This window comes from Anas acuta, chromosome 15, assembly GCF_963932015.1.
Source record: "Anas acuta chromosome 15, bAnaAcu1.1, whole genome shotgun sequence".
Classification (NCBI taxonomy): Eukaryota; Metazoa; Chordata; class Aves; order Anseriformes; family Anatidae; genus Anas; species Anas acuta.
This window is the reverse complement of record NC_088993.1, coordinates 1,423,323-1,450,411: the sequence shown is the minus strand read 5'-3', so window position 1 is coordinate 1,450,411 and position 27,089 is coordinate 1,423,323. Positions and strand designations below refer to the sequence as shown.

Sequence of the window (27,089 nt, the reverse complement as noted above, 5' to 3'; positions counted from 1 at the left end):
CTGTACAGTCTGCAAATGAAAAGAATTTAAAGAGGCACACACTGAAATTCATAAGAATAAATCCAGATCTGAACTAGAAAACTAATAAAAAATGAGGTTATTTTCAAGACATAGGACGTCTAATAAGCAAAGTTTCTGACTTTTAGTTACAAGTACTGAAAAATTAGATAAATCACAAACTTACTAATACTGTCATTTTACATAAAACAAAAACTTCCATAGCAAACATTCTGCAGAAGCTCTGTGAATTTATACATTAAAAATGACATCATTGAACAGTTCCATCACTTACAGCTGCAGTGGATTGCACAAATTAGCAACATCACTAGATGTCTGTGTCTATACAGAAAGAAAAGAGAAACAAAAGATGAGAAGAAGAAGACTGATCCAAAAATGACATCTTGGACATTGCTCTGTTTAAGCCCCTCAGTACATGAGTGACACAAATTTACTCAGCACACATATAAACAAGTGCTTTGGTCAGTACCTCTACCTTGCACTGCTGAGTGCAGATATGCTATAAAACTTCGGGGAAAAAATGTATTATGAATTACAATTTATTTTTTTCTCCCCACAAGCTATACTAGAAATGCAAATCCTAGCAACAGGCTTTACATATAAGAGTTCAGGCCTGTGTTTATTTTATACTCTAATAAAAAATTAAAATATTTCCAATTTTAGGCAATTGGAAACAGATGGTTTACATTAAGAATGGAATGAATATAATCCAATGATTTAGGTTGATTTTATTTAAGAGACGCAAAGGCTATGCTTAGATGTTTACTCTGCCACATTTGCATGTTCTTTCACTTTTTCTTTAGAAGTAAATAATTAATTAAATAAATATATTAAAAACAGAATAGATTTATTATTTAAATTGATTTTTATCTAAGTGAAACAAAAGTAGTATACACTAATCACTTTTAACTTTTGAACTTTTCTTGGTGTCTCACAATATTTGAAGATTTTTTGTTACTACTCAGTTGCTGACATCATGACATTGACATTATGTCTCAAACGAAAAACAGAAATGAACTTCTAGATTTTGTGACCCTTGAGAAGAGCTTAAAATAATTAATTTGAAGTTTCAACTACTGACTATGAGGACTAATTTATTTTTCAAAAATCTACTACTTTACAAGAAAACGCTTGCTGACTGCTTCAGGTTGAATAGTTGCCAGACTGGGCATATATAAAAATATGACTTAAGCTCTTTTATGTAGTCATAAAAGCATAATTATACAGGTATAGCTAGACATCACCTAATACTGTTATAAGTGTTCACATATGTTTCTGTTTGCATGTATAAAATATTTTAATCAGTGTGCCATTATTAGCAAAACTATGGGGTCATACCTGTGTAGGTTTAGGAAAACTTTACTACTCATACTGTTACACATCTTCTCTGAATGTGCAACATACTTTACTTATATAGTCACCCTACATTGCACATCATGACCAGCTACTACAACTGTTCAATATCTTGATATAATTGTATTAATGTTTACCTGCTTTGTCCAATAAAATTAAAACAGTTTATACCTTGTGGCCAAGAAAAAACAGTTGTTTCCTGGAAACAAACCCTCATGCTTTTAAATGAATATATGCACCCATTCACTTTGCATAAGCACCTGAGAATGTCAATTAATTAGGAACAACTCCTATTTAAAAAGTGAAATTTAAATCAATGTTGGACATACTTTTGAAAAACACATTTTACATGAATTTTGAATGCAATTTAATTGCAGAAAAATGTGAAAAACAGAATGTTTTACTTTCCTTCTTTTTCACTGTACCTAGAAATCCGTATTTTATCCTCAGATCATGAGACCACAAGCCCTCACGTTGCTGGAGAAGACCAATGACGTGAACTCCAAGAACACCTGGAAGGTATGTCTTCCCTTCCAATGAGTACTGCCTCAGCTTATCATCAAACTTTTTCTCCAGAAATGCTACAAGAGAGGAGCAATGATACACTGGTGGAATATGTAGTTACTTTAGCTAGAAAAAGGAATACCACATTGGGAAAAACACAAATGTGTCCTGTTTCACCCAGTCTAACTGAGGAATCCCACATACTCCCTGTGTAGTAAACAAAAAGAGAGCTGGATGTTCAGACTCTCCCTGAACATATATACAGCCTATACAGACTATATTTCTCATTTTATGTATTATATATAATATATATATAAATATATGTTTTATATATTTATATATTTCAGACTATATTCAGACTATATTAAAGTTTCGTGAAGTGAATCCAGCCAAAGTTGTTTCTAAATGGGAACCAATTCTAAGAGATTGATCTTTTAATTGACTAACAGCTAACATGAAGATTTACTTCTACATTAACTCAGAACAAGGTTGTGGCTTTGCAATAGAAGAGCTGGTGCAGCTAGTTCTCAGGGGATAAGAATTTAAATCAGATCAGCACCATTTCTAGATGCAGTCACTGGCACTCCATGTAAAAGTTAAGGTGAATATTTTACCAAAGGGTGATCTTCCTAAATCCATTCCTTAAAAGATAGTTTTATTTGAAAATATTGGGTAAAACTTTGCAATGTCTTTGCCACATGGAGACTACAGTAAGAAATATTAAAGATAAAATGAGAGCCTTAGTCCTACAATACTGGTTTATTTCACTGTATTTAGTTACATTTTAATGAATTGATGTCATATAAATAGTTAAGTCCTCTTTCTTGTATTATCTCTTACATTTTCCTCTCACTGTATGTTTGAGAAAAAAATAATTTTACGATTTTTAGATTTAAGATTTTTTAAATAGAGAGTATCAGGAGCTGAGCTACATATTTGCATCTCTGCACTGCTTTGTACACAAGTGAACAATAGAAAATATCGTGAGAACCATTTTTGATGTTTTGTTTTTGATGTTTTAAGTGCTTCCTTACAACTTGTTTTCTCTTCCCTCTTCAACAGTAATTATAAACAGATATTTATTTTACAATTTATTCTACAATTCCTATTATTCTGAAATACATACTAGCATTAATTTATAATGGAAAATCATTTTAAAAGGCAGTCTTACTGATTTGAAAGGGACTTTAGAAATGCATGTCCAAGCCCAGGCAATTTTAATATATAAGGGCTCCAGAATTTATATTTATATTTATATGGCAAATACTTATTGTCCTCTGACCTGATAGAAATGCAGCATCCTTCAACAGATTATTCAGGGATACTGAAAAAGCTATCTTCTTGACAAGTTGTTTTGTGATGTTTCCTGACAGAATGACAGGACTGCTTTGCTTTACCAGCTTTAACTCCACTTGGGTCATATATCTCTGCTCTCCATTCAGTATTTGCGAATCTGTCATACCCTAAAACAAACAAACAAATGAAAAACAAAATCCCCAGGCACTCAACACTAGAAACTGATTGAGATTTGAGAAGACTTGGGCATTAGAGAAATGATATGAGAGAAAAAGAAAAGAATTTTTCTTATACATCCCAGGGGAAAAACCCCACCAAATAAACAAAACAAACAAACAAACAAAAACAGCATAAAAATTTGTCATTAGCAAGCAATGGTGAAGGAGGATGGATTTATTTTTATTTATTTTTCCATTATACGAGATGGACATTCCCTCTGCCTTGCAGAGGGATCTGGATAGGTTGGAGAGCTGGGCCATCACCAACCGCATGAAGTTCAATAAGAGCAAGTGCCGGGTCCTGCACCTGGGACGGGGAAACCCTGGCTGCACGTACAGACTGGGCGATGAGACGCTGGAGAGCAGCCTAGAAGAGAGGGATCTGGGGGTTGTGGTAGACAGCAAGTTGAATATGAGCCAGCAGTGTGCCCTGGCAGCCAGGAGGGCCAACCGTGTCCTGGGGTGCATCAAGCACGGCATCGCTAGTAGGTCAAGGGAGGTGATTGTCCCACTCTACTCTGCGCTGGTGTGGCCTCACCTCGAGTACTGTGTGCAGTTCTGGGCACCACAGTATAAAAAGGACATGAAACTGTTGGAGAGTGTCCAGAGGAGGGCTACAAAGATGGTGAAAGGCCTGGAGGGGGAGACGTACGAGGAACGGCTGAGGGCACTGGGCCTGTTCAGCCTGGAGAAGAGGAGGCTGAGGGGAGACCTCATCACAGTCTACAACTTCCTCGTAAGGGGGTGTCGAGAGGCAGGAGACCTTTTCTCCATTAACACCAGTGACAGGACCCGCGGGAACGGGGTTAAGCTGAGGCAGGGGAAATTTAGGCTTGACATCAGGAGGGGGTTCTTCACAGAGAGGGTGGTTGCACACTGGAACAGGCTCCCCAGGGAAGTGGTCACTGCACCGAGCCTGTCTGAATTTAAGAAGATATTGGACTGTGCACTTAGTCACATGGTCTGAACTTTTGGGTAGACCTGTGCGGTGTCAAGAGTTGGACTTGATGATCCTTAAGGGTCCCTTCCAACTCAGGATATTCTATGATTATACGAGGTGTGAGATGCTGATTTCCTTCACCTCCTGCTGGTTTCAGTAGTGACTTAAATCACAAAGAATGTTCTAACACTGGGCCAAAAAATAATATGGTATTATTGAAAATATTGGCGGCCTCACAGTAGGGAACTAGATTTAGGTTGGATTTGATGCAAATACAAAAATCTGCAATATTAATTAGTGTTTGGATTTGTTATTCTGCTGAAGACCAGGAGAAACATCAACATTTTTCTAGAAAAAAAAAATAAATCTAAGTAATGTGCTCACCATAGGAAAACACAGTGTCTGAAATTAACTGACTTTGGAGGCCCACATAAGACATGCATGGCATGCTGCTGTGGCTGTCAATTGCATAATTAAAAAAATTGTTCAAGTCCTGGAATAGAAACAAAAAATGCTAGTAGAATTTCAGTTATTAACTCCCACATGCATTTTTGCTTGCTTTTTCATTTGTGAGTTTGAACACTGGCATGCTCTTGGTTATTTCCCAATGCTTAAAAAAAATAAAAAATTTATATGATATAAAGAACATCTTTCAGATTCTTCTATATATTCTTCTATATGTACACTCCACATACATGAAGAAATTAGCCCAGGTTTACTCAAAGCTTCTATGCACAGACAGAATACAGGTCTGAAAAACTGTGTGACTGCATATGCACGTAATGGGCCAAAGTCCACACATGTCAATGTGATCTTATCTACACTTAACATTGGAAGCAACCCAAAGGTTTTGACTACATCTGAATGTAACAAAATTATTTTAGGTTACTTGAAGAAGCCAAGCTTAAAAAAAAAATAAATAAAAAAAAAGAGCAATTTAGGCAATTTAGCAGAGTCTATCTCAAAAATATGTCATAAAGTGTATTGTTAATTTCTCTGATGGATTGCTCACAAAACTATTTTTCAACACGTGTTTAATTTCCTCTCTTTTCCATGCTTTTATTTGAGTATTCATCCTAGTACCAGAGCTCATGATCTGAAAACATACCTTAATGTAATATACATCTTGGTCATCTATTATCAACACCAGGTGTCCAATTCGTGAATTCTTAGAAGAATCAATTTTCCCTTAGAGAGAAATAAAACTTCACTTTTACTGGACATACACCATATAGCAATGCTTCATAAAAACATATTCAAAAATGTTGGTTGCTGTTTCTGTGAGCAACAATTTACATTGTAAAAATGTAATAAATATCAGAGCAAGGGAAAAATGTTAGGAACAGAGTTTGCAAAGGCATCGAAGCATTCTCAGAATACATACCTCCTTTTAAAATGACATTCTGAGAATTCTCATTGAGAAGAGGCAACCAAGCTGTCTCCAATAAACCAGTTTAGTTCTGGAAGTGGTTTACACACTTCCTTTAGGCCTGTCCTAAAACTAATAAACTGTGTTGTGCTGTGGAGATATTCCCACCCAAAGCTTTGCAGAGTGTAGGTTAATCTTCTGTGCAAACCATTTGAAAATAACTGAGATTACACATATAAAATAAAATCAAATCCAGAGGGGCAAACAAATTCTAAACATGTGATTTGGTAAAATACATAAGAAAATTAGAAAAAAAAAATCTGACTTTGGCAGACAGCACATTTTTGTATAAATCTAGATGTCTTGTCCAGCATGTCAAAGATGAAATATATTGCCTATATTATTGCCATATAATTATCACTTCATATTTCATCCATACACTTGTTGATTTTACTTTTTTTATGTTACACTATGATTGAAATTTTACTTTTAATTATAATGCACAGCAATATTATAATCAGTACTTAGTTCGTTTGGCAACAAGTAATTTCGTATCATAACTAACAGAATACTGCAAACTAAAATTCAGGAATAGGTAAGGCCAGTTCAGCATATATAGAAGATTATAAAACTATCAATTTTGTTCCTCAGCCTTAATTTCATATAATGGCTTTCCTCTTCAATGTGAGTTTGTGAACCCTGTACTGAAAGCTGACTTTCAAAAATAGAAAGTCTGAAATGCAAAAATCACTAGGAATGAGTGTTATCTAAAGCAGTAAACTGAAAGACTATCACACAATAATTTAATTTTAGCATTAGATTATTGACTGAAATATATTGGCATTTCTCTATTAATTCTAATGAAGCTCTCCTAGTTGACATTAATAGATGATCTGATTCGTAGGTGAAAAAACCTACCATCAATCTCAATTTTTTTCTTTGGTTGTATGAATTTCCTTCTAAATAAGGTGGTTAATGATTTGGGAGGGTTTGTTGTTGTTATTTTGTCTTTTGTCACAAACAGAAAAAAAGTCATCAAAATGATGCCGGATGCTTTAGTCCTGTAACTCTCATCTAATAAAACAAAACAAATCCTGTGCATTGTTTTATATATGAAAATAATATTCAGCTACTGTCAGCATTAGTTGTTTTCTACGTCTTTTTCCAATATAATGGGAATTAAAATAATAACACCACAGACTGAAAATTAGTCAATTTGAATATAAAGTGCCATTCATATACCATTCATTCATCACTGTAAGTAAACTAATAAATTTACAAAAGCCAAGGAAAGCACAGCATAATGGTACCTGAGGAACATAGTTATATGCAGCTTCCACAAGGTACTGCTGTAGGCCTCTGTCTTGTTTAGTTAATGTGACAGCCACTCTTGAAGGTCCAGCAAGAGGATAAAGCAAAGCACTAGCTGGGTCAGGATATGACATTTCAGAACACAGCCGCCAACCAATAAACTCAGACACTAGTGGAAAAAAACAGTTGAACACTCAGCTAGAACACCAAGCAAAGAAAACATACAAATAAATATTGCACATTGAGCACTGAAGAACCCCCTAGAAGTAATATGGTAAAGAAGAAATTCTAATGAATAAAACATCTGTTGTGGATATTTCAGAATGATCAAGATTTCTCAGACAAACTTGATAGCTAGACCTACCTTCCTTCCCAGTACAAGATCTGCTTTCCATGTGGTCTTGGAAAATATCAAAACGTTCAGTCTCATCCACCATTGTGAAGAAGAGTTTAGAGCTACAACCAAGAATTTCAAACAGTCACTTAAAACCAATTATGCTAAAGCTACAACAATATATAAACAGAATTCTTACATTTCATCTTGTACCACATGAGAAACACAAGAAAAATCAAATTCTACTAAGCTCAGTCTACATTTCCACTAATTAGCACTGATTTTTATCCACAATTTCCATGTTTAATTTCTTACTATCATGAGATCCTTCTGTAGGATTCTTTGTCTTTTTACAGTCACAATTAGAGCTCTCTGTTCTGAGCAATTTGGTATGGTCAGCTTATTGCAAATCCATTTACCTTCTGGCTTCTAGATTATTTTTTTTTAATTATTATTTTTTTTCCCCTTAGGGTACGAATGGACATGGGATTTTGTTCCAGTCTTGAAGTTCTTTCAGAACTTCACTGAACTGCTAGTACAAGAACCACGGCATCTGTCCTTGTTGGGAGAAAGAGGGTTAGTGAAATATCCAGTAGGCTCTACACACAGGCTTTTGTTCAAATAATGGACAAAACAGGTTTGTAGTTACTTTGACTTTTACTCTTGTGGACTGTCATTCATCCTAGCTGACAGAAACAGAATTATATCAGTAAGTTTCCAGCAGTCCTAAAGAAATCAATGGTTTACATTTAAACTCCACAGTTTTTCCTGAACTGCGTATCCTGTAGTACTGCAATGTCCAAAATTAAAATAAGCACAAAGGAATAACAATCCACATACTGAAAATACTTCATGATTCCATAGTCATGCCTAAGAGCCATGCAGTTTACATGTGGTTTTCAATGTCATCACACTGATGACCTCAGTGCCTTCTAGCTGAACTTCTAACAAAGGTGTAAGTCCAAAGAAAAACCAAGAGCCTAAAAGCACGGCTTGCATTAGCACAAATCATTAATTTGCTTAACATCTGTCAGTTGTGGTAGTATGTATTTGACAACGTAACCTTTACTTAACATTAAAGAACCTAAGTAAAAACTCGTCAGAAGTGCATGAGCACATCTTATTAGTACAATATTTCAAATTACTCAAGTGTTTTGCTAAATATTATTTTACACCTGTGTTTGGTAAATCTGTAGAAGAAGTATTGCTAAGGTTTCTCTCCACCACTCCAATGCCCTGAACTAGACTGCTTTAAGACTAAGGTTCCAAAAAGAGCACTGATGTTCAGTAGGAAAAAACTGAGCAGTATGGAAAAAAATAATTTACATCTTTTTATCACAAGATTTTGATTTGAACATTTTACTTCAGTGGAAGGATCAATGATTTTTTGTTAAAACAATGTAAAACACATAATTATTTCCCCTTCCTTTTCTTCTGAATAGTGGATTTGGACTAAGAGTCAGACCAAAACAGTTTGCTGACAGAATATATTTCTGCTCTCTTAATAAGCCTGCCAGTAAAGCTCTGATTCAAGAAAGTTACCATGGTTACTACTTTAGAAAGATGACCTTGCTTACCTGAAATTAATTATCTCCATAGATTCTTCTGGGGTGTTCAAAACAATTTTGAGCTCTTGCCCCTTTTTAACCTGGATTCCCCCATCAAGACTAGTATATGTCCTTATTCCTGTTAACCAGCTTAGGCCAGCTTGTCCAACAGTCCCCACAGTTCCCATTTGAACAGAAATCTGGATAAAGGCACTGTTGAAAAATTCAGGTATACATCCTTCTATGAAGAGCACTTTATTTTTAAAGCACTTAATCTAAACCATAGTCTTCTTATCCTCTTCAGTAAATACATAGTGTTTGGTGGTATAGACTGTATATTCTAGCATTAAAATAATAATGAGTATTTTGTTTCAGGAAATAACTTAAGATATTGTGTGTACACAGACACACACTTTCTAAGAAGAACAACAGTAAAATTAAGTGTTGTAAGAGATATGTCCTAAAGGATTTGAACCCAGACTTCAGCATGAAATATCAAGTAAGAGGAGTGATTTGGACTAAGTGGTTTGGTGTAAGTTTATCTTTTGTATATATATATATTTTATATTTACCTATCTATATTTATACATATTATGCTGCCCATAGTGAAATTTAGTAAACATATTCAGTATGCACAAAAAACTACAATAGTCAGATAAGGAAATGTAGGGTTAAATCATCCAATTGGTTCTTGATCCATAAGCTGTAACTGTATATTTGGTCCTGAGAAAAATTCTAGATGCTATCCCTGTAGCAGGTAAAGCATACAGGTCATCTGCATGCAAACATTTAGGAATTTGATTTAGAGGTAGGAAGAATGGTCAGCTTGAAACAGATCTGGAAAAGCACAGCAATAAAGTTCAAAATCAGATTGTCAGGATAGAAAATCACAACTGCCCTTATTGCATTGAAACCACCCAGCAATATAAGATTGACTGTTCAAGATCTTCAATAATTTCCTAATTGATTACAATGACATTCATACAGAACTTTCAGGTCAGGAACTAGTACTTAAAACCAGTAATATGTGGAAATGACATGCATCTGCAGCAACTATTACCTTGGCTTGATATTGATATGGCTTGATGCCATTTACAAAGAAATTTGACCGTTCTTTGAAGTCTGCTTTGCCTTTCATTTTAACATTGATTGCAGCAGAGGCATTGATTGCCAGTTGAACAGGAAAGCCTGAAATTACTGGAAACTGCAATTCTTCCGTGGCTAAACTAACCCTTTTATTAAGCTGGATCTCTTGTCCCTGTAGTGGAAAGACAAACAAACAAAAAACATACATGCATGCAAAATCCCAGAATTCTATTTTGCATAATAAAGCCAAGATGCACATTTTTTTCCAGACATAACTACCCAATGCATTTCTCTGCTGTGAAATTGTTTTAAACTGAACTGATACTGGAAACTAGGTAGAAAGCAGCCCAAGGCCAGCATCTGGTCAGGGCATGGGTTCACTACTAATTCTATCCTGTTTAAAGAAATAATTTTCTATTTAAACGCAGATGGTTTTGAACAGCAGAAACAAGAGGTAAGAACCATTAGACAGCAGAACAAATCCTTGCCTAATTAATCATATACAGTTTAAACCCAATATATACTAGTGCCTTTTAGAGCTCAATTTAGAGAAACAATGTGTAATATGTTGTATCTTTCATGTATACATCAGAAAGTAGTTTCTAAAAGCATTTACTTTCAAATTAAAAAAGGTTCCTTTTACCTTCAGAAGTTTGACAGCAAGTTCAGCCAGATTTAAAGAATAATGTTTCATTTGCTTTTTTAAATCTTCACAATCCAAAAAGCTACCTTCATTTCCAAAGATTTTCATGCTTAGCTTGCATTTCATCTCCTCCTTTCTCACCTTTCTCTCAGTGAACTGACATGATAAATAAATCAGGAAGAGAAGGATGTTTATATTAAATTTCTTTCAAGCCTATAATAAACAATTCCTCAGTACAGGCTAGGCTAGTAGTAAGCAGACATTGGCTGCCTTTTATAAATATTTCAAGCCCATTTAAGACCCTTGATTCATACCTGCTCTTTCCAGCTAAATCTCGGCTCTATACAACACAAGCTGACTTCCATTATGAACACAGGTAGCACTAGTCCTAAGATGACTGAACAAAATAATAAGTATTGCAGTACTTGAACACTTGAAACTTTGAAAAAATACCAGGGAATACAATCTCAGTCAATACACCATTATGAGCAACATGATTGCTAAATAAACTAAGAGAATAAAAAAATAAAATCATTTTCCCTCCATAGGAATTAATACAACAGGAACACAACATGAACATGAGATTGCACTGTAAGAAGAAACTCTAAGAAGATGAATCCTAAAAGGACAGATGGTCTAAGACAAACTAAAGAAATCACAGCCCCCAAGTTTTCCAAAGAATACATCAACAATTGAAGTAAATTTCCAAATCTTCCCTGTAATAAACATAGCTCTCTCCAAATATTAGTTGTTCATGAGTTATTGCACAAAGGGTCAATGTAACATCTGACACAAACTGGGAATTCAAATCACAAACAACATGACTCAGGAATCAAGCAACTGTATAAAGTGCGACAGAAGTCAATAGCCCAAAGGACATCAGTAAAAAGACAATCAGTGCTCAAATAGTAAGATGAAGCCCAAAACACAGGCAATACATTCCTCTGGCTGAGAGTCACTGTTTTGAGACAATAATACAATCTGAAAAAAATGAAGATATGGCCCTTTGTGCTTTGTATATTATACATTTGTTAAATGTTGTATGAATGGAAAAGGGTATGTATGCTTTTTGCAAGGGAGGCATGTTAATACAAAACAAATGTTCAGTTCTAGATGGGGACCTATGGTTAACTGGGTAATGTTATGAATTTTTCCAAGTCATGACACTGTCAATTACCTTCTTCACTAACTCACTCATCTTGCTATACTTTTGATGTGGCCAATTCTGGTTAGCTTTTCTCAACTTTGGCTTGCCAGCCATAGTTACAAGATGATCAGCAGGACTATATTGCTTAAAAGTCAGCTTCCTCTGCTTGACTTTTCCTGTTGTTTGCACAGGGTGTCCTGACTTGTGGTTTCTTTCGTTGGTGTTTGCAAAAAACTTGTCACCAAAAGTATCAAACTTCTGCCCAAAAATCTTCTGCATGAGAGCTTCAGCATTCTCTAACCATACACCAACCTACAGGGAAGCATACAGCATTCAAAGACTGAAAATGAGATGCATAAGCAATGTACAGGCAGAAACATGACTAAAAATATATCAAGATTAAATATTTAGGTTTTTGTACAAACAAGAATTTTCCATACAAAGTCACTGGGGTCTATAAAGTGTCTTACCTCTTTTAGCATCCAATACTGGATATTTCAGTACTAAATCTTACTAGCAAAAACACTTCAGTTTGTTGACTATGTGAAGCTCAGTACATAATAAAAATCATTTTGTATTCAGATACTTGTTTATTTACACCATGACAGGACAGTTAGCTACTCCTATTTTATCACTTTGCAAACAGTAATTTGGTTGTTATGACAAAAAAAATACCAATTTTCTGCTCCTGAAACAAAATTCTGCTTGCAAGTTTGACTAAAATAGTATTACTAACACATACAAATCCAGGGAATATGCAAGTTTCACTTCAAATCTGAAGGTTAAATTAAATTCTCTCTTGTGTACACATTTTTAATTGCAATAGAAGAGTCCACATGCCAAACATTCCTTTCTCTTAGAGACACAGTTAAAGATGACAGGGTTGCAGGCAGGCCATTTAAATATCCCAGCCATAGTATGGCCAGTGGGACCAGAACAGTTATTTCACTTTGAAATATAAAACTCTTTATCTCTTGTATTAATGGAGTGGCATATCCAAGCTATTGCATTTTTCATTGTAAATCAACTAGATGATTCTTACCATCCTAAACAGGAGCTAAGACAAGTGTTTCAGAAAGCAACAGTACTGGCTTTCATCTTTTATTTGAATCAACAACAACTGAATATAACTCAATTAGCATACATACTGGTATACAGTACTATCAGAGCGAGTGGGTTTATTGTAACTAAGTCCATTATGCAAAGGAGTCATGAGTCTGAAGGCAACTTTGCTGCAGCAATGAAAACCATAGCTTGCTAAAGGAACTGTAATGGGAAAACAGAAAATATTTTGTACTTCAATACACCAAGTGTCCCTTGAGTAGAGGGATAAAAAAAATTCCCAGAACTTGCCTCCAGTAGATTTATAGCCTGCCCCATAAGGTGAACAGTCAAATTTGTCATGACTGATCGTGGTACAAAAGATTCAGGAGAAAAGACCACTGATGCTTCCATATTTGCACCTGCACCAGCTGCAATATAAAATATCAGATGTCAGTCAGAGATGAGCTATTCTCATATACTTTTCAAGTCTTATCATGCTTTGGGAAATTGCAACTCTGTCCTTTAAAATGGTGGTGAGTAAAACATTTGAACAGCAGGAGAAATTATTTAACTCTAGTATAACAAAGATTTTAATTGACATGTCTGAAAGCCTATTATCTAACCTTAAAAAAAAAAAAAAAAAAAACAATTAGAACACGTATCTCACACAACTATGTTGGAAGAGATAGATGAATCATATTGTTAGTCTGAAAAATATTCTCTAGATTTTTCCCTGAAAACAAAGAATGAATAGATAATAAAACAGGAAGGAATCTGAGTTTTATAAAAAGAATAAGACACGTATCAGAAGAAAAAACACATCCCAATGCTCTGTTGCTGCAGAGGAAGCTCACTAAGGAATCAAAAGTTGGTGTTTATAAAAATTGTTTTAAAATAAATAAATAAAGAACACCACATTGGTTCTTATTCTCCTCTCTCACTAACCATGTGCACAAAATTGCATGGTATCTGGCTTACTGGAATTACAATTGATAGTAGTAATAGTCCAATTAAGGTCAGAGCAGAATCAAGCCTCCATTTGCGTACTGGATTCCATTATGTCTTAGAAATTAAAAATCTCCACACCAAGGTGTAAAGAAAGGTGTAAAGACATGTGGGATTTCAATAGTTCATATGCTCCAAAGCATCAAGTTCTAAAATGCCACATACCTGATTGGAATGTGACATCTGAATATGAGGAGTATTTCCATGTCTCCCAGTCAAAATCTCTGTTTAGGATATCACTGGGAATAGAATCTCGAAGGTGTTTCTTCAGTGGATCATCTGTCTCCAGGAGCTGAGAGAGATGACTCCAAACAAAGGAACCCACTTAAATTAGAATAATAAAAGCATTTGGGAACCAGAGAAAAAATAAAACTGTTCTTAAGACTGATACAGTCTTTTTTTTATTATTTGTACTACAATTAATCCTAAATAATTCCCCTGATCACAAGAGCATTCACTCATTTTCAGCACCTATCTTTGCCATAGTCAGCTTATTTAGATACTGTCTTACTGTTTTCCAGTATGGAATGTAATTGGCCTTTCACTCCTTAATTTCACTTATGCCTCTCAGTTAACTAAGCAAGCAAGCAAGAAATGTTAAGATACTTATTTGCTGTTTGCAAAGGGTCTTCTATACTAAATTCAAATGAGTGCTGAAAAAAAAAGATGCAATACATACAAAAATTAGAGGCAGGCTGTGCTGCTCAAATAATTTAGGACTGTTTCTGTCCCTTTTTCAAAGAACAAATGCAACAGAATTATTTGAAATATGGTTTTACACTCTCACTTTGGCAGTAATGCTCATTTTGTTCTAGCAAATCACTGACCCAGTGTGCAGAAACAAGAAAACTAAATCTGGGATAGACAGCAAGCACAAACAAGAAAACTAAATCTGGGATAGACAGCAAGCACATGAAAATCTTAAACTAACAGATAAAAACTACAAGCAGCAGTAAACAAAGCCTTTTAATGCCAAGCATTAAGCAACTTTAAATATAGGGAATTCTAGTTATCAGATTCCCTACATAAACTTTGGCAAGTGATAACCAAGTACCCTGAGGTTTATAATGGAATTGCAGGTGAATTTGTAAGAGAAAATTGGCAAGAAAGTTTCTTTGTATAGAGCAAACAAATTAAAATACGAAGACTCCTTCTACAATGTGCAATGCAGAATATTTCCGAAAAACACTTTGGGGAAAAAAAAAAAAAAAAGCACATGCATTTACACAATTGTGATTTAGATTATAGTCCATATCTTCAGGTGAGCACAATACTGAGCCTAAACTAATAATCCCTGCAGGATTTACTGGTCTGGACACAACATCCAGATAAAATGGATACACAGCTTCATGTTCAGAGCTGGCTAGGGTCCAGGCAGCAAACAGAGCCTGATTTCATCTACTTGAAAACTGCCTTAAAAACCCTTTTATGTTTTTGACAGATTTAAAAGCCAAAGACTACTCTAAAGTTATTCTTCATTGTATGTGTTGAAACTATTGAGAAAAAAATCCCTTCTTCATACAAAATATGGGACTATTTTAAATAATCCCTGTGCATTGGTAATAAAGTGCTGGTAGGATTCTTTACTTTTATAGAACCTAAAGTTTGATTTCATACTAGACTAAACAGCTTCTCCTTCAGATAAGCTATTTACATAAAAATACTATTTTTAAATATAGCATAGAAGATTTTGTACTTGGCATCAGTTCTCTATTCAGTCTCTCATGTCAGTAATCTGTCTCAGATTAGGCAATAATCAGTCACACAACCAGACAAGCAGGCAGTATTAATTAGAATGAACTATGAATGATTAAGAGGTTATTAACTGTGTTCATTATTTCCCCAAACAGCTGTTACACTGTTGCCCAGCTATTATATATTTGGATATATGATTAATGCCACTCAAAAAAATCATTTTCAGAACATTTCTAACCAAATATGTCCCAGTTGCCACATTTTCATTTTTCTTGTGTTATAAACAGTTTCTTGACGCCATTTTTTTTTTTTTTTTTTTTTTTTTTTTTTTTTTGCCATTAGATCCACAGTTCTCAAACTGTGATCCTTAGAAGACTATTGGTTGACCTGAAGAACTACTGCTGGCACAGTGATGGAGCATCTATTATTAACTGCAGGGAAGCCTGAAAGTTTCTAGGCATTTTAAGATGAAAATCAGCAGGACTTTCTTTGCTGTCTTGGGATCTGCTAAAGATAGCATTGTCTAATGCTAAAGATAGCATTGTCTAATGCTATCTTTAAACTGCTGTCAATATTAAAACCATACCAAAACACATAAAATAACTGCAAATGAGGACAAGACCAAACAAAGACAATGGCAATAAATATTATATATGGTAAATTAATAGGAAATATGAGACTTAGAGGCATTAAAAATATAATTCAGAAATAGTTTAATTAATACCTGCAGCTTGCAATTTTTTTTCTGCCATTTACTTCTTTCACAACTTAATAAAATGTAATTTGTAGTTCTTCATTTGTATCTGGGATGCACTAAACATCAGAGAAGTTCCATGCATCTCTTTATCAGCATTAAGTTAATGAAATGGTGCCAATAGTTACTATTGCTAAAATAAATTCACAAAGTTCAAATAACAGCATCATAATGTTAATACAAAATGGGACAGCCATAAAAACAATCTTTTAAAAACAACCTACCCAGTAGTGAAATTAAATAAACATTGAAATAGATTGGTACACATTAGACCTGTAAAGTTAACGTTATCACTGAAGAATTCCTAAGATTCCAGTTGGTGCTTTGCTAACCTTGACTGGAAGTTTCTTTTAGCAAACTCTTTTGTACTTGTTTAAGCAACTCTTCATTCGGACATTTCATTGCTATATAGTAAGAAGCAATCCTTATTTCCACATTTTCACTGGCTGCTTGATACAGCTCAAGTAATACAGCATTCTAAGAGAAAAAGAAAGACAAAAAGATTACCAAAAAAAAAAAAGGAGAGAATGAACGATACAGCTATTACATAAAGTTATTATATAATGAGTTATTATATATAAAGTTATTAAGTTTTTAACCATTAACCCACATAGACATAAGCCACACAACATTATCTCTGTCACTAGATATGATACCTCAGCTATTGCAAAACCTACCATAGGTCCAATTTTAAGGTGGCCATACCAACCTTTCCAACAGCAAAGAAGCTCTGCTGAAAGAAGCATTTAGATTTGTTTCTTGTCTGCTTGCATGTTTCTTACCTATTAGAGAAAGTCCAAACTCTGCAACTGTACCATGATGCCACCTGGCAATAAATTACTTACCCTAACAGAACAGGGAATGTGTCTGAATGCCTGGATAGCAGGTAGACAAATTTCAGTTGGATTGCTTTGGAGGGAAGCACACAGGCTCAAAACAGGAGCAAGTGAAGCTGCTGCCATTCCTGCATTTCCAATAGCTTTTAGAACCAGCTGCATCTGTAAATACAAAGTAGAACATAAATAAATCTCCATATCTTGTCAGCTGTACATGAAAACTTATTGCATTAACATTTACTTTGCAAAAATCTCTGTTTAAAATAACTGCTGCTCATATGGGAGATTTCCTTGCAGACCCTACTGTAACAGCTAAACTCTGGCTTTAAAGTGTGAACGAGACCTTTTATGAATATGGACTGGGACTGGTGTCCTAAAGTCATGTAACACAAGTAAAATCTGGCTTAGACCTGGTGAAATAGCACATTCAAACCTACCAACCAACCAACCTGCATTGCAGTGGGAAAGCAGAAGTCATGGACTTGATATACACTAAAAGTTTTTCAAGTTCAAATATCTTTTAGTGATCTAACATGGAATTCAGGAAACTGTACTGGGTAATAACTGATTTAAAAGAATAACTCATTACCAGATGCCATATGTTACCATATATTTTGGCTAAACATACAGGAAACCTGTGCCATTTCAGAATCCAGAAAGTATATTAATTGCTGGCAATCTGATTTTTTAGCTAAAAGGTCTGTACTGAAGTCTAGAGCTTTAAAGCCTAGGGAGTTCTACATGTACATGTATGTAATATGGGGCCTATCTTTTCACCAACAGTCCCCTGGAAATCACATTGAAGCCAACACAGTGAAAATGTTCAAAAATCTTCCTTAACAGTACGGGTCAAAGACTCCTTTCACTGTTGGTTTGAAAGCTCAGGTGGCAGGTCTCTCCTGTAGTGCTCAGCATTTTCAGAAAAGTTGTCCTCATCAGAGATACCTATGCATGTCACTGCAACATGCTGCTGAGTTTCAAGAGGCTCCACTTCAACTCCCAGTTCTGATTCTCTAATCTCTTAGCTAATTTTAATGAGATTTGTTGGAAGACAAATGAGTAAAAATCACAGACTTTCCCATTACACCCTCCCAAAACCACAATTTGCTTACAGACAGTGACATTGTGACTCAATAAAAATTATTAGCCAATGACATCATAGCCAACAACTGTACATGATTCTATGTCCAAAGGAAGTCACCAAAGAATAGGAAACTCTCATCATCATGCCACTTTACAGGGGAGTGATGGGTGTTCTTCCATATCTCAAGTGACGAAGTTTGCTTCATGACTTCAAGAAAAGACCCAAGACTTTTCCTTCTTTAAATACACATGAATGTCTGTGCTGATCGGTCAGAAATAATTGTTGGATTACAGGATTATATCTGCTCATACTATTCAAGGATATTCATCAAAAAAACTTGTATTCATGACTTTCTGGGAACCCACTGAATACTATTTCCATCAAATATATTCTAGATCATAACAGTAATGTGGTAAAGCATTATACCACATGCTGGTATCTATATGATCAATACCTGGCTCAAACCTTCTGAATCTTGCACGGTACAGTTTCCTCCCAAAAATTCTCCAAGTGTCCTCATCATACTCTGCACAGCAGGCACACCATCACAAGAGCTGTGAGCTGAACAAAACCGATGTAAGAGAGCAGTCACTCCTAAGAAGCAGCTTTGGCTTGCTCCGGATGACTTCAGCAAAGGCTGTAAACAAGCATGAATAAAAACAGGCTGCATCAGAAAAGTCTTCCTTATAATTACTATAACACACAAGAGAAACTGGATGTATCCAGAGTTTTACATACTAAAACTCAATCTCAACAATGCATGCTTTCAAACAGCCCTTTAAGGAATAAAAGGGAAAAAGGGGGGCAAGGGGGAACAGACTACCCTGCAGAGAAATAATGGAAAATTCTTCCGCCTTCACATGTAAACAGAAGGGCTAAGGTAATGTCAGTATGACACAGACCTCAGTTCTTTCCACAAGAAATCATGCCCTGTGTGCTCAGGAAAGAGTAAGAAAACAAATCTAAACTAGTTTCCAGGATGCTCAAAATGATGAATTGAGTATCCCCGATGTGACACACAAGTAATTTAGAAGAGGATGTAAAAACTAGCATTAAAATGTTTAAGGAAGAACAACTACGCAATATGCTGTGCCTTGATGAAGACTTCCATAAATAATTATTTTTAATACTCTTGTACTATTTGTAAATAATTAGAAGATAATTATTTGTGATTGCTAGTTACCTAGTCCAACAGAAGAGTATTTGAAACCATCTATGAAATCTAATGATGTGTTTATAGTTGTAGCACATGCTTTTGAAACTGGTAACCTGCATACAGCATCCATGAATGGTAGATTAGCCTGACTGGATATTTATGGATCTCATAGTTACGTATCTTTTCCAAGGTCCAAGTCTTGTAACTGTAATCAATGCTCTAACATTTGCATTCAACGGGGATGATCAGTTACTATGCTTTACTGCACAGCATTTGTGACATTCATGCCTGTCATACACGTATTTTGGGCTTTCTTATCCTTGGAGCTGGCCAAAAACTCAGTTCCAGTTTATCAATATCAAAATATTGATATTTTAAATATCATTTACATTCCAAATCGGAGCCACATCCATGGACAGTCTCCTGTTTTCCTAAAATTTACATGAAAAGGAGGGTGGAGGACAAAGGAAAACCCAAGTTTATTGCAGAACCTGCCAAATTTCATACAATTTTAGTGATTTTATATTTTACATTAGCTCACAACATGCCATCTGTCGTTGTACAAAAGGTACATGGTTAATATATACATCTTACCTAGCAGCCAGACTCTTTTCAAACAAATAATAATAACAAATAAGTTCTATCTGGTGAAAGAGGCTTGTTACTTTCGCTCACCACAACCAAAGCTGTTCCCGTCTGCACGTTATGCAGTAACAGCCTATCAGCTTTTCAAATTTCTGTCCAATTTCTTGTCTTAATAGAAGGCTACAAGCTGCCGTGACAGCATGTCTAGGCAGCAAATTGAGGGCAGCTGCTATAATCCCAAGTGGAAAAGAAGAGCTAACAGCAGGAAACAGAGAAGAGGAGATGAAGAAATGAAAAGTGAAGAGCTGCACAACAGAGAAATAAGTACCACGATCACAGAAAAAAGAAAGTCACCGGAATGAAGGAGAAAACAGAAATTTTACAGAGGGAAAGGTGGGCCATGTACATGTAAAACTATTAAAAGTTCATGCTTGCTTTGGTGGTGCCTGAGGATATGATGTAACAAAGGTAAATGCACAGAGTGAGCAGATCTGTGATTTTAGGCACTGTTCATTATTGTAACACACAGCAAAATCACACTAAGTTAAGTATTTGAGGATAGTTGCACCATTTATTACTGCAGTATGGCAGTTGCTAGTGCGGTGTATTCTTCAAGGCTACTACTGAATTTTTCCACTGGTATAGTGTGTATATATATAAATATATAAAGATGAACTTTAGAGTGTATGTGTACACATAATATAAAAAATATTTCAATGGCAAAGGCAGCAGGCTAGCATTTAACTAACACATTTGGATAAGTAAACTTCTGCTGCTGTATGCAATCAACCACATAAGTCATAAAGGGAACTGAAAGATCAATGCCCTTGAGGCAACCTATGCTGGGTTTATTTCTTGCTTAATACTAAAACCATCATCAGTATATATTTTCTCTAAATCCCACCTAAAAAATTAGCAAAAAGCACTGACAACTTAGTAAATTCACCCATTTTAAAGTGAAAATAATTATATCTATCCCATAAACCTGCAAATGCCAAATTTCTATATCCTATCCTCACACAGACCTGACATTGAACTTTAAAACTAATTAGCCCAGACTCTAGAGTCCACAGTAGTAGGGTAGTTCATACACTTTTGTTTTGCTTTGTTTTTGCTTCTTAAGTCTCTAGACTACAAATGTACATCAAGCTCCAGTGACCAAACAGGACTTGATCATCTTTTGAAAATTCAATTAAAATTACCAGTACTTTCACCACATTGCTCAAACAATGCCTGCAGATGGAGATTTGCGTAAATCTGTGAAAAAGACTGTTACTGTGAAATACAAAAATTGTGAAACAACTAGATTGATGATAAACGTTAAAAAAAAATAAAAATAGAAAAAACTGGTCTGCTCACAGCAAGAGATTCAATCATGCCTGAGGTGGGCTTAGGAATGAATGAAAATGACCATAAGAAATATTCCATTTTGTCTTCTTCAACTTCTCTGGAAGCTATAATTTCTTTCATTAGGATAACGCATGCTTCCGTAGCACAAGATGGGAGAGCATCTATTAAAGGCTGCCTGTAACACAAGAAAAAAGTACAGCAAATCTAAGATGACCAGAATACTCAAGAATAAAAGAACGAACACATTGAGGTTGGTTCTTTCAAAGTAAATAAAAGTCCACTCCACTGGCAAGTTCCATAGAAATCTCCATTTTCATTTGGATTTGTGACCGTAAGGAAATAAGCTTCAGCCAAGATATGATTAAATGTTTTGGTGTTTCAGTAAGTCATTGTAACCAGGATTCTAAGCAAAATATTTGGTTGCTTTCTCTGAAAACTAATTTAAAAGACGTCCAAAGACATCCAAAATTCTGAAGACTAAAATATCTTAAAGTAATAATTTTATATTATTTTTTTTCTTTTTCTTTTGTTTCACCAATACCAAATGAAAATATTTGAATTAACTTTTACTGAATTAACTTTATTTTTACCTTCCTGTACCGTCTTATACCTTATCTAAGTGGAAAGATTACACCAGCATGACAGACAATCAGACAATACACATTTCAGCTCTTAGGAGTCCTTCTGTAAAACTTCTGCACCTACCTCCTGTACTGGTGGATGAACACACATTTACATTAACTAGGAAGCAGTTAAACTGAACTGTGTAAAAGCACTTGTATTGGAAAAAGAGAGTAGTCTATATGGAATTCTTCTTAGTTCCTAAAACTAGTGACTTTGTCCTGAGTAAGTTAGTCTAAAGTTACTACAGAAAGAGGCAGAGTAGTTCAGATTGCTCTCTAATATATATTAACATGACTGTTTCTCAGAAGATGAGAACAAACCTAAGCCAAACCAAAATCTATCCCTTTTGTGTTAAGTAAATATTAAAATATTGTTACAAACAAAATATTGTTAAAAAAGCCTGGCATCAGGTGAATTTCAAATAAACTAATGATATTTCATACTGAAACCAGTAAAAAAAATTATCTCTTTGTATTCACTTTTCAGGACATTGATTTCAGAAGAAGAAAGAAATTGTATTGATTTTAATAATACTAGATTAGTATTCCTGAAAGTGTCAAACCACTGGATCACAATTACTCCTGACCACAAAGGAGTGGGGACCGTGAACTTCAATTTGGCAGTTCAATATCAGTATAAAGCATCCTGAGACCAGGCTGCTACTGAAAGACATGGTTTCACCAGGTCTGTAACTCCTAGCCAAGCCTTTGTCTCCTCTCCTCAGCCAGTACTAAGGGCACTAAAGGTACTAATCCAGGTAAGCTTTTTTTTGTGACAAATGGCAGTAGTTTTTCACAACCATCAGCACTAATTTACAGCTAAGCCATGACTCAAGTTTCCTGTTCACATTTTTCCTGAAACAGGAAATCTGTCTTTTGAAATATGCATGGGACAGGAAAGTCTATTTTGTATACAATGTTAATTTGGTAAGGAAGAATATCATGTCTGTCACATAAACAAGATCTGCAATACACATTTAAAGTACTCCAAATTTAAATCCAACAGTTGGACATGGGTTTAGATCATTAATCCATTTAAAATATTTACAAAACATTTCTCTGATAAATGTGTATATTTAATTAAGTTATTAAAGGGGTCTTACCAGTCGTCTCTGCACTTAAACGAAGATCTTTGCCATAGTGTTTTTAAGGCTTCAAGAGAAAGATGTCGAAGCTCAAACACGAGAGTCATGAAAAGGTCCTCAGTCTGCAAGACAGCACAAGAATAAAGGTAGTATTACTGCTGTGCAGAAACCAGCTTTAGATAACGGAACACAAGAAGAGACTTTGGGTTGTGGCAGCATTGCTGCTAATTTGCGACATAATCTAAGAACCAAGACCCCTCTTTTCTGCTTGCCTCTGTCTTCCTTCCCTCCCAACTTTTCTCTGGCGGCTGCAAACATCTAAGGAGAAGGGCTTTCACTTAGGATACCACTCAGTCCCTCAAGCAACAGTGATCAGTGACCACTAAGCACACCACTTCCAAACAAATGAATAACAATCTGGAAGAGAAGACTGTAATCTTCTCTGACTTTGTGAGATCCTGGTGCATGACCAGAACAGTTGACGTAACTATGACAAAATGAAACAACAGTCAAGCTAACTTTATTTTAATCTGAAATTTATGAGAAAGATCATTTAACTGAAGGGGGACCAACACTTAAAAGTTTTGCTTAAGTGTCTCTGGCTAATATTTGTGTGACAATATCCCATCTTAATGGGGAAAAGCAAAGACATAACTGCTCTCTTCTCTGCTGAATTGCTACTACATACACCTGCTATTTTACCTGCAGGACATTATTCTCATGCACTTGTCAGTGTACATAAATCCTTTTCTTTTGCATATACACTATTCATCACATTGTTATTTTGGTCTCAGTAGAAGCTTTTGGTACAGCAAGAAAAGCATTTAAAGGCTAAATAACATGTAGATATGTTCCTCTGAGACCTGATCTAAAGTTCAAGATGGGAGATAAGTCTCATTACTTGAAAAATTAGGAGAATGTTAAATACAGTAACTTATATGTTCACTTTAATCTAACTTCACAGTGTGCAAGCTTTAATCATGCTCCACATCATGAGGATTCACTTCAACTGTTTTTTCACTTCAGATGTGAAAGGTTTAGATACAGCTCTACTGCACAGGTTCCAATGAAAAAATATTTCTTTGTGTAAATATCATTCAAACAGTGTGAATTACACTAAGTCACAGTTCCAAAGGTCTGGGGGGAGACCTATTTGGGCCTCTTGACCTTCCTCTCAGGAGCTGCTTCCAAAAGTAATAAAAAATTGGAATAACTCAATGCCAACATTTAATTTTCATTTAAGACTGCCAAAACATTTTCAGTAAAAAGAATTTATCTTTCAGTAAGAAGACAGAGTAATCTCTTACTGTGTTGTTTGATAGGCTAAGGAAATCATTTTTCAGATCCAATATAAATATTGTTTATGCTTCTGTTCTTTTGGGACTTCTTTTCTTTTCAGCAGTAATGTATTGATTTCATCAAAATGACATTTATTGTTGTACATGAAACACTTCGTAGGATTTAATTTGGATGACATTTATAATTCCTAGCTAAAATCCAGCTAGATAAACATATATTCCAGCATTAGCTCTAAGGTCCACTTTAAAAACAAATTACTGAGCCCTGAGCACCATGGAGCTGGGGAAACAGATTACATTTCACAGTCTGTAAAATTCAGAAAACTTTGTTTAATGAAGTTCTTCAAAAGTATGTGTTAAATTCAGGCCTTATGTCCATTTTTATACACGTAAGCACACCATGGCAGTCTGAAGGGGGGAGCTAAGGAGGTGCATGGCCTCGCGGACTCCATCACAAGGAGCTGCGCGTGCAGCTGCCGCCGGGAATAGGCCATGTTGGGCCTGGCTCAGGTGGCCGATCAGCACAGTCCCTGTACCATCTCCAGACTAATATATTTTGAGGCAACATGATTTTAGGCTGTAGACAAACTTCATTCAGTTTCATACCTGCTGACAAGACCAACTCTAATCTAATTAGACATCTAGACTAATAGACCCAGGACAAAATTTAGCAGGGAAACAACTATTTTTATTTCCTAACAAAATAAAGCTTTGGAATGAACTGCCTGCTGAAGTAGGCTGTTTGTACTTTTTAAGGTAAGTTTTACTGAAATTGGGATGTCAGAGAAACAATAATCTCATTGTAAATTCCTCTATTTGCATTTTCAGAACCAGAAACTACATGCTAATTTGGCTACCACTCACAAGCCTAAATGAAGTATAAAGAAGCCCGGCTTTTATTGTACTCAGGAGTTTGTTTTTCCTTTTATCTGCAGACATCTGTATCTCCATCTTTTTTTTTTTTTTTTCCTCTGAAAGCATAGATATGTTATAGTTTAAATCAGAAGGTATAGTAGTAAGATGTTGCTCAATAAAATACTTCTATTTATGATGTACAGGAGCACTTACTCTTTGGAAGCCTGACACGTTATTTGCTTCCAAGTATAAACCCCATGTAATCACAAGGGAAGTTACTCTGATGTGTTCAATGAACATATTTGTTTTCACCTACCAATATGTGTTCTCAGTAAAAGTTTGAGCCATTCTCTCCAACAAATTTAATATACATCTTTGGAATTACTTAGTCTTTTCTCTGTACTTCTGTTTTTCAGCTGATTGTTTTTTTTCAACTGTACATATGCTAAAGAACCAGTTATTCCTTTAATTGAATGACAGGTCTGATATCACATGGAGGTGGCACAATCTTCTCTTTGAAGTCTACTGACAGAACTAATTAGTCCACCAGGACTAATTATGGAAAGCAAGGGAAGAATATTAGGGGTTTGTACAAAACTTCTTGTGGAATATTTATGGGAAGAACTAGTTACTGTATGGGTCCATAGTGCATGTATATATCATACAAAAAACACTGAGACTATGCCCTATATGTCAACATTTTTGGCTCAGATTGGGATACAGAAGTTGGGTGAGTGAGCCTGACATACTCTTGCCCACGCTGCTGAATGCACACATATAGCTACATTCACCAGAGCTACCAGTTCAGCATCAAAATTCAGACGGCCATATGTAAATGCAGCCCCCAGCAGAAGCTGTGTGCCAGCCTTCCTTCAAATCTTCAAATCTCTCTCAAGTGAGGATCCCTTCTCCCCATATCCCTTTGACCATTCTTTGTCAGTATGCAGCTTGTCCACTTAATGGTCCATTAGCTAATCTACATCCACATTGAAATTCAATCTTGTCTCATAATAGCTTAAAAAATTAAACAACAGCTTTTATTTCCTGGAAATGACACAGTCTCCTCCTCCATTTTCTCCACTGTTTACTGTTTTCACTGGAGTTTGAGATTTTCCCTTCTACTTATTCTTGGTTTGGGGTCCTGAAAGAGATGCATAATCTTGACTCATTCACAGTCAGACAATAAGGGGACAAACAAGCCATACATGCATAATAACAGAGCTGTCTCCCAAGCAACACTATCACCATTCCCATAACTTCTTTCCTAGCCAAAAGGACATTTTATTGGTTAGAATGAGGGATAATACAGATCCCTTTTGAAATGCCTTGTCACAAAGAAGGAACACCCTGGAACAATGAAAACAGCCGATGACCAGTCAAACCCTGTGTTGGGACAGCCTTATGATAAATAATTCACCTCTCTTTTAGGCAGTGACACAAACAGCAGTCACTTGTGCTAATTCTAGTAATTTACAAAACAAATTTCCCACACAAGAAGCTATCGGGGCCCCTTTGGAGACAGAAGTGACATCCTTCTGTTTCTGGGAAAAATCATCTACCATTTCTTCAAAGACATTGAAATATGGGTGTTCAAAAGAAGGCAGGATTTAGAGAAACTTTCTCAGGTTCACTACAATGATTTCTTTTTTCAGCATTTTCCAAACTCTATTTAGCACTCTAGTCTGTTCCTAAACGCCATTATATATTGCGTTTACAATGACAGTCACATGGAATTCAGCGTTATCATAAGTAGAGAGGCTGATTTTATTCTACATACCAAGAACCCTTATTTTCACAGCTCTGCTCTCTTTAGCACCAGTCTCCCTAACACATGCTAAAAAGATGGCAGACTTGCTTACAGCTCAGTGACAGAAACGTGTCCCACAGAACAGCACTTCGAAAGGCCACCTGCCGCTTGCTCCCCAGCCTAGTGCTATAGGTCTTTGTCAGGCT

The 27,089-nt window shown here is 35.6% G+C and overlaps 1 protein-coding gene across 1 annotated transcript in view; it reads right to left on the bottom strand.

Annotated features, from left to right (window-relative positions):
* Positions 1-27,089, bottom strand: part of LOC137864973 (uncharacterized) — a 97,389-nt gene that overhangs the window by 58,172 nt on the left and 12,128 nt on the right. The window contains 17 exon segments of the mRNA XM_068699630.1: positions 1,776-1,952; positions 3,158-3,338; positions 5,438-5,517; positions 6,617-6,706; positions 6,996-7,178; positions 7,374-7,465; positions 8,921-9,106; positions 9,970-10,148; positions 10,620-10,823; positions 11,767-12,078; positions 13,120-13,238; positions 13,981-14,139; positions 16,597-16,741; positions 17,110-17,262; positions 18,639-18,821; positions 21,285-21,450; positions 23,002-23,105. Coding sequence (XP_068555731.1) covers positions 1,776-1,952; positions 3,158-3,338; positions 5,438-5,517; positions 6,617-6,706; positions 6,996-7,178; positions 7,374-7,465; positions 8,921-9,106; positions 9,970-10,148; positions 10,620-10,823; positions 11,767-12,078; positions 13,120-13,238; positions 13,981-14,139; positions 16,597-16,741; positions 17,110-17,262; positions 18,639-18,821; positions 21,285-21,450; positions 23,002-23,105 — 2,713 coding nt within the window.